General features: G+C 32.1%; 1 protein-coding gene across 2 annotated transcripts; it reads left to right on the top strand.

The window, feature by feature from the left end:
- The first annotated feature begins 8,807 nt into the window (after positions 1-8,807).
- LOC111811592 (uncharacterized) lies at positions 8,808-12,826 on the top strand. Of its 2 annotated transcripts, none has more exons than XM_087118079.1 (4): positions 8,808-9,039; positions 10,328-10,731; positions 11,952-12,045; positions 12,559-12,826. In XM_087118079.1, exons 2-4 carry the CDS (start codon positions 10,396-10,398, stop codon positions 12,588-12,590), a joined length of 462 nt encoding a protein of 153 aa, XP_086974205.1. In that variant the 5' UTR covers positions 8,808-9,039; positions 10,328-10,395; the 3' UTR covers positions 12,591-12,826. The 2 variants fall into 2 exon arrangements, with proteins under 2 accessions (XP_086974205.1, XP_023554290.1); XM_023698522.2 differs by having other exon boundaries at positions 8,809-9,039; positions 10,323-10,731.
- Positions 12,827-13,196: the final 370 nt, after the last annotated feature.

Below are 13,196 nucleotides of genomic sequence, written 5' to 3'. Positions count from 1 at the left end.
GTCTACTTTAACTAGTGCCTAGTTTGACCTAGTAGATATTGTCTATTCTGACCCGGTAGATATTGCCTAACCGAGTAGATATTGTCTGCTTTGACTCGGTAGATATTGCCTACTTTGACCTAGTAGATATTGTCTGCTTTGACTTACTAGATATTGTCTGCTTTGACCTAATAGATATTGACTGCTTTGACCTATTAGATATTGTTTGCTTTGACTAGAGATTTACACACCTTTATAAAGAGAATGGTTCGTTTCTCTCTTCAACCGATGTGGGAAAAAAACCGAATCTACCCTCTGGAAATAAAAACTGATGTTCGTTTCTCACACATACTCTCGGGAAGAAAACCGAATCTAAAAACTCACTGAATCTTCCTTCCGTTTTTTTTTCTCCGTTCTTGACGGAAATGATCAATCCGACACCCGATCCTTTTCTCTTGGGTTCAACATTCACTTCTTGTGATACTCCTCAGTCAATTTTGATCACTCAGGTCGGAATGGTCGATTTCTCCTTTCTTCTCATTTGTTCTTCGTTTTCTCTCAAAACCCTAATTTCTCTCTCTCTCTCCTTCCCTTTTTGCATGTCGGAAAAATTACCATTTTGCCCTTCGTTGACTTTGACCCAATTTTTTTTTGGTGTTTTTTATTTTATTGTTTACTTATTTCTTCAAACCACAATCATCTACGTCCAATCGAACAAGAACACGCACCTCTTAACATTAATTCTCCTTCTTCCCGTTGTCCACTACTAGAATTGAGCTTATGCTATTACAACGATGTATAATGAGTCAAAACATATAATATCTACTAGAATTGAGTTTATGCTATAACAAATGATATCAAACCCGAACATCAAGCTGTATGTCAGCAAAGACACTAGAGGGTGGATCGTGAGATCCCACGTTGATTAGAGAGATGAACAAAACATTCTTATAAGCGCGTGAAAATCTCTTCCTAAAACCGTGAGACTGACAACTATATGTAATGTATAGAGTAATTTAATTTTTTTTATTTTTAATTTTAAGATATTTTTGAAATTTCTAAAGTTTTATCGATGTTTTTCTAAGAAACAAAGTTTATAAATATTTTTATTAATCTAATATAATCAAATATTAATATTTGAAATATCAAGTCAATGGTTGACCTAAATGGCATTAGTCCAATATATGTATGTGTAACAAGTCAATGGTTGACCTAAATTTCAATAACTGCATTTTCTATATATTTTGTTTATTTATTTATTATCATTATTGATATTATTTTATACCCTAAATTAATAAAAATATTATTTTAAACTTTAAAAAAAAAAAAATCTAAAAACTGCTTTTATTATTAGTTTTTAAAGAAAATCGTTAATAAAAACGGCTTTTCATTAATATCCTAAAATACCCTTAAATTCTAAGATTATTAAGAAAACGTATAAAAATTTAGAAGTATTTTTTAAATAATTTTAAAAGATAAAAGGTAAGTAAAAATTAGAAGAGTATTTTTAAAATAAATTATTAACAATTTTATATTATTGAAACTTTTAAAAGTTGAAGGGTACTTTTGAGAGAGAACGTAAAACTGTAAATATAGATAAACATTGAGGACGAAGACTGTGCATACTCTCCTTACTAAATAGTTCTCTAAAATCTCGAGCACTTTCAATTAAAAAAAAAAATCCCCTTTGATTATATATATAATAGTTGTTTTAATTGCATAATTTCAACTTTACATTAAAAAAAAAAAAAAAAAAAAACGTGTTAAATTACTTAAAAAAAAACGATTTTATTGGGATTTGAGAATCATGAAATTTGATTTTTTTTTTATTTTTAAATTCCTTTCCTACTTTTTTCTTAACACAGTGACTCATGTGCTAACATTATTATTATTATTATTATTTTTTTGTCTTTTTTCCTTCTAATTTAAAAATTAATAAATATTAAATTGTAAGGCAATCTCTAATCTGGCCGACGAGATCTCTATTTTAAATAATAAATAAATAAAGTTAAGAGTTAAAGGTTGAATTTATATTTATTTTAATTCAATTATTAGTTTGTAATTTTAGAAATTAAATCTCAATTTAAATAATTTGATAATGTATTTCTAAATGTGGTAGTTACCCCTAACTATTTTACTAATAATACAATTTATATTATATTATACGTATTATATATAAATACTATATTTATTTTTAAAATATATTTTTAAATATTTATATTATACGCATCAAAAATATTTATAAAAAAAATGTTTTTTTTAGAATCTGCATCCTTTGGATCATAGAATCTGACATCTCAATTCAAGTCGATTTATTAGAATCGTTCGAGCTAATTTGGAAAAGATCTAATCTTTTGAAGCCGAGTCTTTCTACAAACTAGAATTGTCGCAAATATGGTCGAGCTGTTTTGAGTCATATTGATGCATACTTTAAAGCGGTCTCTTTTTATTTGCAAATTTAATAGATTCGACTCATTTTAATAATAAACAAACACAGGAAAAGTGCTAAAAAAGGCTTACACACGAGCATACCAACCTAGGAAACCTAGCTTCCTCGAGAATAGTAACTTCTCTGATTGTCTGCCAAATATACCCTAAATTTTTTATAGGAAACCTAGATTCCTCGAGAATAGTAACATTTCTAATTGTCTGCCGCTCCACAGACCAACACGAGTACTGCCTAAGAAATTTTCAAGAGTTCACCCAATTTGACATTGCTCATAGCAAAACACGTTTAATCATCAAGTTTGTATAATTAGAGATCATTTCAATTCAATATCAATTCATTCATGTACCTCTCATTTACTCGGGTATTGTAATAAACATAACTAAATTATGTAATAATAAGTAGGTCATCTCCCGTGCTTTTGTTTTTAAGTACGCGTAATTAACCAAAATGAATCCGCTTTTTTATTTTATACCCATTCTAACCTAACTTATTTGACTAAATTATTAATCAATTGAAATATTAAATAAATATAAAATTTGTATGAATTAGAATTAAAAAGTAAAGTTTTATGCAAAAAAGTGCTTAAAATATTATTTAACCTTTTAATTACAATCTAATTACCTTTTACAAAATAAATAAATAAATAAAAATGTTAATTTCAGAAAATAAAAGATAAAAGAATATATATCCAATTTAATCTCGTGAAGACGCGTGTTTCACGATTTGGTGCGAAATGACGATAAAACCAACAAAATGATAATTGAATTATTTAAATAAGAAAAAAGAAAAGTCGATTTAATTACTAAAAATATAAAAACAAATAACAAAATTCACACTAACTTCGAACGAACATCGCCACATCGCCGCCGCGGACGGCGGCAGAGGATGAATTTACAGTCTTCAACATCTAGGGATAAAAGCCGACGAACGGAATCGTAACCCTAGGGTTCGCCGCAGGTCTGAGTGGCGGTAGAGACTCCTGGTGGATGGCGTCGCCGACGGATTCCGCAACGACGACGATGAAATTAATAGCCATTCTGAACAGCTCCAAGCAGAGCTCTAATCGCTGAATCGCCATCTCCGTCGGATTCAAGAACAGCAAGAATCGACCGTCCGATTTAGGGCTTTTTCGTTTCCGTCAATTCTCCGCGTCGTTTTGCCTTTTCTTTTTTCTTCCGGAAAATTTCTTAGTCGTCGTCTGCGTTTTAATCTGCTTTTATACTAAGCCGAGAGAGGGGTAGGAAAATTCCGCGAAATAGAGGGCTCTTTTGGTAATTTCCCCTTATATATATATTTTTTTTTACTTTAATTATTAAAAAAATACGTGTATTTCCTAACGTTTTTTTTAAGATATTTTTCTTTTTAAATTTATATTATTTAATGTTTTAATTTTTTTTCAAATAAAATTATATTTTTTAAGATTGTGTTTGTAAGTATTGCGTATCAAAATCGTAAATAAATGTATTTTATTTATTTATTAATTAATAAAAAGAATTAATATAAAATGAAAAAAAAAAAACAATTATTTTATTTTTAATTTTTTAATTTTTTTTTTCTTGTAGACCAAGAGACAATTGCTTTGTACGTTTGGAGCTTAATTTTGGCTCTTGGAGGTATCCAAGAGACACAACCCTTTCTCTCTCCTCTCTTTCTCTCTCTACAATGGGTATTTTAATTTGAAATTATTATTTATTGAATTTATTTTTTAGTTTTGTTGAAAAAAAAAATGAAAAGGGAAATTTTAAATTTTTTGTATTTTTTTCAAGTGAGTTATATATAATTTTAAAGTTAATAAATTTTGTTATTGAAAATTAAATATCTTTAGGGTATTATTGGATAATATTTTAAATTTGGTGGACCAAAGAAATTAATACTTCCATAAATTTGGGAAAAACATTCTGGGATTAAATGTTTTTGTTGAAGAATTTAATTAAGGTTTGGTTTTATTTGCTATAAATTGGTATAATTATTATAAATTTAACTTTAAACTTATATAAGAATTAAAAAATAGTGTGATGTAAATAAGATAAAAAAATATTTTATTTTTGTTAAAATTAATGGATAAATTACAATAAACCAAATATATATGGTAAAAGATATAATATTTATATTATTTAAGTAAATTTAGAATGAAAAAATAAAATTTGAAAATAAAAGGAATATTCTTTTCACAATAATTTGCTTATTTTTCCAGAAATAAAAAATGGGTTGACAGATAAGACTTTGTTCTTATCCAAATGCAAAGGAATAATAAATAAATAAGAAAAAAAAAACATTTTTTTAAATAAAATAATAATGTGCGAGACAGCCTCCAATGCATGGGCTGAGAAAAACCTTGTTTTTTTTTTTTAATTAAAAAAAGGAAAAAAAAAATGATATATATATATATATATATATATATATTTATTTATTTATTTATTTATTTATTTTAATTTAACTTGAATTAAAAAAATATATACCTAAAAGGTAATAAAATAATTGAGATTTCGTATTTTTAAAGTTGATTTTTATTCGTATTTAAAAAAAAAAATAACGAAACTATTAATTTTTTTTTTTTTTTATCGTTACATAAAATTAACGAGACTTACTATACATAATATATATATATAAACACGAAAGTTTAGATAGATATCAGGTATTTTTAATTTTGAGGATGAGTACGGGAGTAGTGGTCCCCCACCCTGTTCTCAATCCCGACCTCGATCCCTGCTATTATATTCTTTGTTTTTTTATACATATAGTCTTAAAAAATAAAAATATTAAATAAACCCTAATTTCTTTGGCTCCTTCCTCGCATTATGTCGTAGCTTCTTATTACTACTCACTTTCTCTTTCCTCGTCTCTCTCTACTTCGAGTACTATTGCTTGATTATCGTAATTATAACTGTTCAAACCGACGGCTAGCAGATATTATCTACTTCGGCTAGTTACATATCGTCTATTAGGGAGATGTTTCCACCACCTTATAAGGAATGTTTCGTTCTCCTCTCCAACTAATATAGAATTTTTCACAGTAATAAAAAAAATTGACAAAATTATTCGATAAAACCGTCACGATCTGAATCTTTTATACTGAGTGGACCACTTTCAATTAAATAAAACAATTGGAAAAACCTCAAAAGTCTAAAAGCTCTCATTTTACTTTACGAGGAACCAATTGGATAACTTGAAACATCAAAATCATGGCTTACGTGGCATTAAATTTTAGTACTTTTTTGCCCTTTTTCTAAACCCTAATTATTGTTTTTATTTATTAAATTTAATTCAACTTGACATCCAAGTTGAATGCTTCCTATCTTATCCATAAAATGTTCACCTAACTTGCTTTCCAAACATAATTTTTTAAAAATAATATTGAATTTAAAAATATTTTTATTAATTTAGCGGAGATAATATTTTAAAATATTTATTATTTTCATAATGTTAACAAATTAATTATAAAAAAATACTCATTATTTAAATTTTGACGCTAGCTTAACGTACATACTTCATATTAATTATAAAAAATACTCATTATTTAAATTTAATATAAAAAATATATTTCTTTTAAATTATGATGTCGAAAAAAAGTAAGGTCGAATAATTGCAAAACACATGAGAGTAACATGAGGGGTCGTGTGTCGGTTAAGTCATATAAAAATAATAATAATAAATAAAAATAATTATTTTTTTTCATCATTTGAAAACCAAAAAGAAAAAAAAAGTACACAAAAAGTGAGGAAAATGAAGTGTGATATAGACTTAAAGTAATGAAAAATAATTAAAAATAAATAAATAAATAAATAAAATAGAAAATAGAAAATAGTTCAAATATTATCTATAAGGAGACAAGATTCAAATAATGTAATGGGGAGTGATGATGACCTTATGTTATAAATTTTGCAACCACCAGCTGGCACTCAAATAGTTATTTTATTTAATTGCATTTTGGTCCTTCTATTTTGTTTTTGTTTAGTTTTCGACCGGGAAAATGTTGCATTTTTGTCCATGACGTCGTAGCGGTGTTTTTATTTTAGTTTGGGATAGCGAACGGTTGACAACCCTAATTTGGGTTTGAAGACAGGGTGAGGCACGGGTTTGTGGTCAGGGGTGTTCGTATGATCTGATAACTCAACTAACTCGAAGGTTAGATTTTTTCTCGATTTGGGTTGGATTGAATTTTTTTAAAAATCGAAAATTTTAATTAGGTTTGCAAATTGACATTTTTTTTTTTTACCCGACCAATCTGAAAATAGGGTTACGACCAGCTCTACTCTAAAGAAAATTAAGAATATTTAACGTTGTCACGGACCCAAATCAATTTGAAATTAGAGGTGGTCCAAAAGACTTTTTCAACCCGAATATAATTTAATTAAATAAAATATTAATTTTTCCAATGGAATCTTCATTATTCTTTAATTTTATTTTATAAAATAATTACTTTGAAAACCGTTATTAGAAAAGGAATATTTTTAAAAATAAATATGTTAGTTTCCAAAATTTGACCCAACGTTTCAATTATTCCGAATATATTTATTTATTATTATTATTTTGAAATAATTTAATTCTTACCTATAACAATAATATATATATATATATATATATATATATATATATATATATATATATATAATATTGATTAGTAAACTCTAAACTGTCAGGTGATTGGTGGGATTTAATATTAAATCACATTTTCCACGATCTTAATTCATGCAAATAAATTTAATTAATTACCCCACTAAATATATTCCACTTTTATTTATTTTATTTTATTTTATTTTTGTAAAATTGTAATTATTTTATTGGTCCTTGAATATTCGTTATCTCATTCAAATTATAACTTCTTATGTGGGTCCCAATTATTTAAATGTGTCCATTAATTTTAGTACACGTGTTCATTTAATGTGAATATATTTTATTTATTATTATTATTATTATTATTGACATTGTTAGGGAGAAAATGATAGTAAAATAAAATAAAATATAAAATATGATTTTAAAATTAAGTGAAATATATTTATGATTTGAATATTAATTTTGGTTTTATTTAAGCCTATAGAGCCGACTGTTGGTAATAAATCGGAGGAAGGTGAGGATGATGTCAAGTCATCATGTCCTTTATGCCATGGGTGACACATGTTCTACAATGACGGGGACAAGGGTCGTGGTCCCGCCAAGGTGAGTTAACTCCAAAAATCTGTCCTCAGTTCGGATGGTTGGCTGCAACTCGCGTCGGGTTAGCCGTACAACCGTGAATAATGTTTTATAGTAATTAAAATTTAAGTTTTGGAAATTGTATTTTATTTTTTATTCAAAATTTAAAAATTATTTAAAATTAAAATTCTAAAAATAAATAGAAAATTTGAGATAGGCTTATCCAGCAGCTGGCGACGTGTCACAATAAGAGAGGTCGAAATCTGACCATTAAATATACAAGGGTAGAGTAGTAATTTCACGTAAAAGGACAAAAGAGTAAAGGGACACTTGTCAGCATATTATGAATTTTAAAACAAACAAATTGGGTACTTTTATTTATTTATTATTTTTTTTTTTTTTTGCTTTTTATGAATCAATTTTAACCACTCGATTTAAAATTCAATCAAATCTTAACTACTAAAAATGATGAGATCATGGAAATTAAAATAAGAACAACACATGCAATAATTTTATCAAATAAATCTCAGCCACTTAAAAATAAACTTTAATTTAATCCCTTTTTTTTCATTAAAATATATAATGAGATTGTGGTAAATAAAAAAATAAAATTACCACTAACTAACCCATATTAAATCTTTATTATCATCCCGTTATTAATTAATTAAATTAACTGACCCATATTACAGACTCAAGTTGAATTATAACGGTTACGTTGGGTTTAAAAGGAGTTTGGGTTTGAGCTAGATTCATTTTTTGGAACCCCATCCGGTTCGGGGTTGAGTTTGGGACCCAACCCAATCTAACTCAAATTATAAGAGTTGGGTTGAGTTGAATTTTTTTTTAGGACTCAATTCGGTTCGAGGTGCGAGGTGGGTATAAGTTCAATGTGCAAAGGACCAAACCAACCCGACCCATAAAAAAAGAGAAGAGGAGTTGAGATTAAAACCACTCCCAAGCTTAACCTGAGTTCAACCCAACCCAACCTAACTCGTACACCACTATATTTTAGTTTATAAAATTTAATTAGTTGAAATTGTTTTTTCTATTTTAACCTCTCGTACCTTTCAACTTTTAAAATTTTTAGATCCGCCGTTACACGTTTAAAAGAATACTTGTAAACTTTTAAAATTAACCTTAATATAATTATTTTTTTCTTGTAAAAAGGAATTAAAATATTTTTACCGTTTATTTTTACTCTCCAACGAGCGAATTTACTTATTTACCGTAGCGGTCAGCTTATTCGGGTCCCGCCGTCTTAAACCCTTTATCCAAGTTCAGGGGTTTTGTTTCGGTGGAGCTGATCCTCCCAGAATTTTTCAGAATTTGTGGCGGTTTATGGTGTCCGTGGACAAACCCTCCTTCCAAAACTGTGTGTTCATCCATCAACAGCTTTCAATTGAGGCGCAGCGATGGCGACGCACCTTCAAAGTTCCACTAAAATGGCCCTTCACGCCCCTGTTCTTGTAGAGCTCAGAGTAAGCTTGACGACCCTTTATTCTCTTTCTATTTCTGAAGTGTTTTCTGTGAAGCCTGAGTTAGTGGGTGGGATTATTAGAGATCTGTTTCTAGCTTTCAAGAATGCGTTTGTTTTGTTTCTCATTGTAGATTAAGCTAATTGGTGTTTGATTGAATTGGTGGAAGAATCTTGATACAAATTTGTGGGTGATGGTGATTGGAAAATCCATAGCTCGTGCAGTGTTTACATTTCTGTGATGAATTTGCGTCTAGTTGACTGTTGAATGGGCTCGAGGCCACTTACTTACCTTGTTGTGTTGAGAGTCCTAGGTTGATCATGGGTTTATAAGTAAGGAATATATCTCCATTGGTATGGAAACCAAAAGCAAACCCATGAGAGCTTATGCTTAAAGTGGATAATATCATCTCATTGTGGAGAGTCGGGCACTTAACTTAACCATGTCAATAGAATTCTCAAATGTCGAACAAAGAAGTTGTGAGTTTTGAGGGTGTGGTAAAAAATGACTCAAGTGTCGAATAAAGGGTTTACTTTGTTCGAGGGCTCCTTAGAAGGAGTCGAGCCTCGATTAAAGGGAGGCTGTTTGAGAGCTCCATAGGCCTCAAGGGAGGCTATATGGTGTGCTTTGTTTGAGGGGAGGATTGTTGGGAGGGAGTCCCACATTGGCTAATTAAGGGGATGATCATGGGTCTAGAAGTAAGGAATGCATCTCCATTGGTATGAGGTCTTTTGGGAAACCAAAAGCAAAGCCATGAGAGCTTATGCTCAAAGTAGACAGTATCATGTCATTGTGGAGAGTCGTGATCCCTAACATAGTATCAGAGTCATGCCCTTAACTTAACCATGTCAATAGAATCCTCACGTTTTGAACAAAGAAGTTGTGAGCCTCAAAAGTGACTCAAGTGTCGAATAAAGGGTGTACTTTGTTTGAGGGCTCTTAGAAGGAATCGAGCCTCGATTAAGGGGAGGCTGTTCAAGGGTTCCATAGGCCTCAGGGGAGGCTCTATGGGGTGCTTTGTTCGAGGGGAGGATTGTTGAGAGAAGAGGCTCAATTTGTACGAGGGTTTTTGGAGAAACCAAAAGCAGAACCATGAGAGTTTATGCTCAAAGTGGACAATATCATATCATTGTGGAGAGTCGTGATACCTAACATGTCGCCCGTTCTTTTTCCTAAATCCTATTCTTTCAACTGAATTCTTCTATCCAAACGTGTAATGTCAAGACTTCGTTAGTTGAGTCGTGTTACATCGAGCAATTTGTTTACAAACTTTGTTCTTATTGTAGCTTAGTTCGCCACGAAGTGAGTTTAAAACCACATAAAAGATATCAGAATGCTAGATCTGTGGTTTCTTGTGCTATGAATATGACTGCAGGACAACCAGACGATTCAGGAAGGGTAAGATGGGATAGTTTGAAGGACAGGGTAAAAAAGCTTTGGGAAAGCTCACCAGAGCCAGTGAAACGCTTCCCTTGGAATGAGGCATTGGATAATTTCATCCAGCTTATAGCTGATCTCGGTTTGACGGTTATCAAATACGTGTGTGTACCGTTACTCGTCGTTACCTCCCTCAGCGAGACGTCCTACTGTGCGCATCAAAAGAAGCTTCTTATCGTCCCGTTTCCGCTTATAATCGGCTTCTCCGTTGCTAAGGTCATGGGACAGACAGCTTTGAGTCTATCTCCAATTCTTAAGGTATGATTTCTGCATCTTCTCTCCATTTTGTGTGAGACTTTAGTTGAATTGAATGGATCGCCAGGATGGTTTATTGTCCATGTAACGGCCTAAACCTACCGCTAGCAGATATTGTCCTATTTGGACTTTTCGTTAAGGTTTCCTCTCAAGGTTTTTAAAATGTGTTTGCTAGGGGAGAGGTTTCCACATCCTTATAAGAATGTTTCGTTCTCCTCCCCAACCGATGTGGGATCTCATTATCCATTTCTTATCGGGGTCTAGCGTCCTTGTTGGCATTCGTTCCCTTCTCCAATTGACGTGGGATTCTTGGATCCACCCCTTTCAGGACATGTTTCGTTCTCCTCCCCAACTGATGTGGGATCTCACGATCCACCCCCCTTTCGGACCCAACGTCCTTGCTGGCACACCGCCTCGTGTCCACCCCCTTCAGGGCATGTTTCGTTCTCCTTTTCAACCGATGTGGGATTTCACAATCCACCCCCTTCGGGGCGTAGCGTCCTCGCTAGCACTCGTTCTCTTCTCCAATCGACGTGGGACTAACCAATCCCCACCCCCTTTGGCACAGTGCCTTGCTGGTGCACCACCTCGTGTCCACCTCCCTTCAGGGCTCAACCTCCTTGTTGTCACTATCACCCGGTGTCTGGCTCTGATACCATTTGTAACGCCCCAAACTCACCGCTAGCAGATATTGTCCTCTTTGGATTTCCTTTCAAGATTTTTAAAATGGGTTTGCTAGGGAGAGGTTTCCACACTCTTATAAAAAATGTTTCGTTCTCCTCCCTAACCGACGTGGGATCTCACAGACCAAACATTGATCTTTGTTATTGCATCAAACAAAAACGACATAAATGATATTTGCAAGGATTGTTTGAACACGGTTCATTAGTCTTCCTAGTTTTCGACAATCTACATCATCTATGAGGAAACATTTTCGTCTCGGACGCCTTAAACCGTAGCGGCAAACTTACATTAATGATCTGTGTGGGAAATTCAGCAGGTTTCTTGAGGCATTGTCTTATTAGTCCTGGATGACATCCTCAGTAGTTCTTTTTTGCTATTCACCCTAGTAGGTGAACACGACTCTCCACAATGGTATGATATTATCCACGACATTTGATCACGATTGCTATGTTCTTCGCCCTTGTTAAACTGCCTGGCCCGCACTATCCATATTGGGGTCGGATATTCATACTGCATTTTGCTAATGGGGGTTTGTTTAGAACTCTATGGTCTTCGTTTCTCTGGTTTCGAAGACCTCGAAAGACATCGATGCTGCTGAAGCACAACAAGAAGGCGTAGAGAACATTGGACCAGGTATTACTTTACTACTAGCAATCGACTCGATGCTTTTTAGAAACTAATTTCATTTTTCATACCTCCATGTGAGTAGTTATGACTCGGGTGCCTCGATACGAAGGTCGAACTTAAGAGTAGCTTTTTTATAGGATTGTTATAAAAAATGTTATTAGGGTATTAAGGGTATGGTAATAATTGGTTAGGGATGTTATGGGGAGAAAGGGTAAAGTTAGGAGTCGATTTAGTTGGCTTAGGCTCGAGCGTTCTCAAGAACGGGAGAGTCCAAGTACCAAGAATTATTTGGCTTCTCTTGTAGTTTTTTACTTCTTATTTCTTGAGTTTGATGACATATAGAGGTCGGGGATTCAAACCTCTGACCTCTTGACTGAAAGTATACCCCTTGACCAATTGAGCTTAGCTCGAGTTGTATATGTCGATATCATCTTAGTTCTATCTGGTTCTCGTCTCTCGTGTTGGTAGCTGGGTAACTTATGGACTTGTTTTCGATCAATTATCCTTGTTTTTGTGCAGATTACGTTGCAGACTTCACCAAAATGAAGTGATCGATCGAGCGGATGAACTGGTCGATAGGTTCTTATAGCACGCTCCGAGATAAGCATTAAATGAAGTCTAAAGAATTGTGTATGTTCGAGAACAATCAAAATTTTCAAAATAATTTCACCATAATTCATATTACCAAATTACCCCCAAAATATTGTTGAATATCTGTATTATCTTCTTGCCTCTAGTTTGAGATTCCGTCTATTTTAGTCTATATGCTTTCAAATTTCTATTTCAATCACAATTATAAACGTTTTCCATACGTGCCCAAAGCTACAAACTTGGCTCCCGAAAGTAGGGCCCGCACAAAAACAAATACTCTCGTGTTCCTCGTCTTTCATGTCGTGAGGATGGTCGAGGTAGCCATGACATGAAACAGGCGATGACAAACAGAGTAACAACCATGAAGACAATGAATAAGTCGTAGCTGACATTGTCGACCCCGTCAATGATCTTATGAAAGATGAAGGCGACACGAGAAACCGAACTCAATTGAAAAATATTTTTTAATAAATTATAAATATTAAAAAAGACAAATTTGGAAATGTAATTTAATGAAAAAAAAAAAAAAAAAAAAAAAAGGAGAATAGTGAGTTCTTGACTTAAAC

This window comes from Cucurbita pepo, chromosome 15 (genome assembly GCF_057944985.1).
Source record: "Cucurbita pepo subsp. pepo isolate OVF chromosome 15, ASM5794498v1, whole genome shotgun sequence".
Lineage (NCBI taxonomy): Eukaryota > Viridiplantae > Streptophyta > Magnoliopsida > Cucurbitales > Cucurbitaceae > Cucurbita > Cucurbita pepo.
Note: the sequence above shows the minus strand (reverse complement) of the source record. Positions and strands in the feature narration are given on the sequence as shown.

Bases quoted from the DNA above. Each gene is read 5' to 3' on its own strand.
- LOC111811592 (XM_087118079.1), top strand. From the start codon at position 10,396: ATGAATATGACTGCAGGACAACCAGACGATTCAGGAAGGGTAAGATGG. The intron at 10,732-11,951 runs GTATGATTTCTG...GGGTTTGTTTAG, and splicing joins GTCTATCTCCAATTCTTAAG to AACTCTATGGTCTTCGTTTC. The intron at 12,046-12,558 runs GTATTACTTTAC...GTTTTTGTGCAG, and splicing joins CGTAGAGAACATTGGACCAG to ATTACGTTGCAGACTTCACC.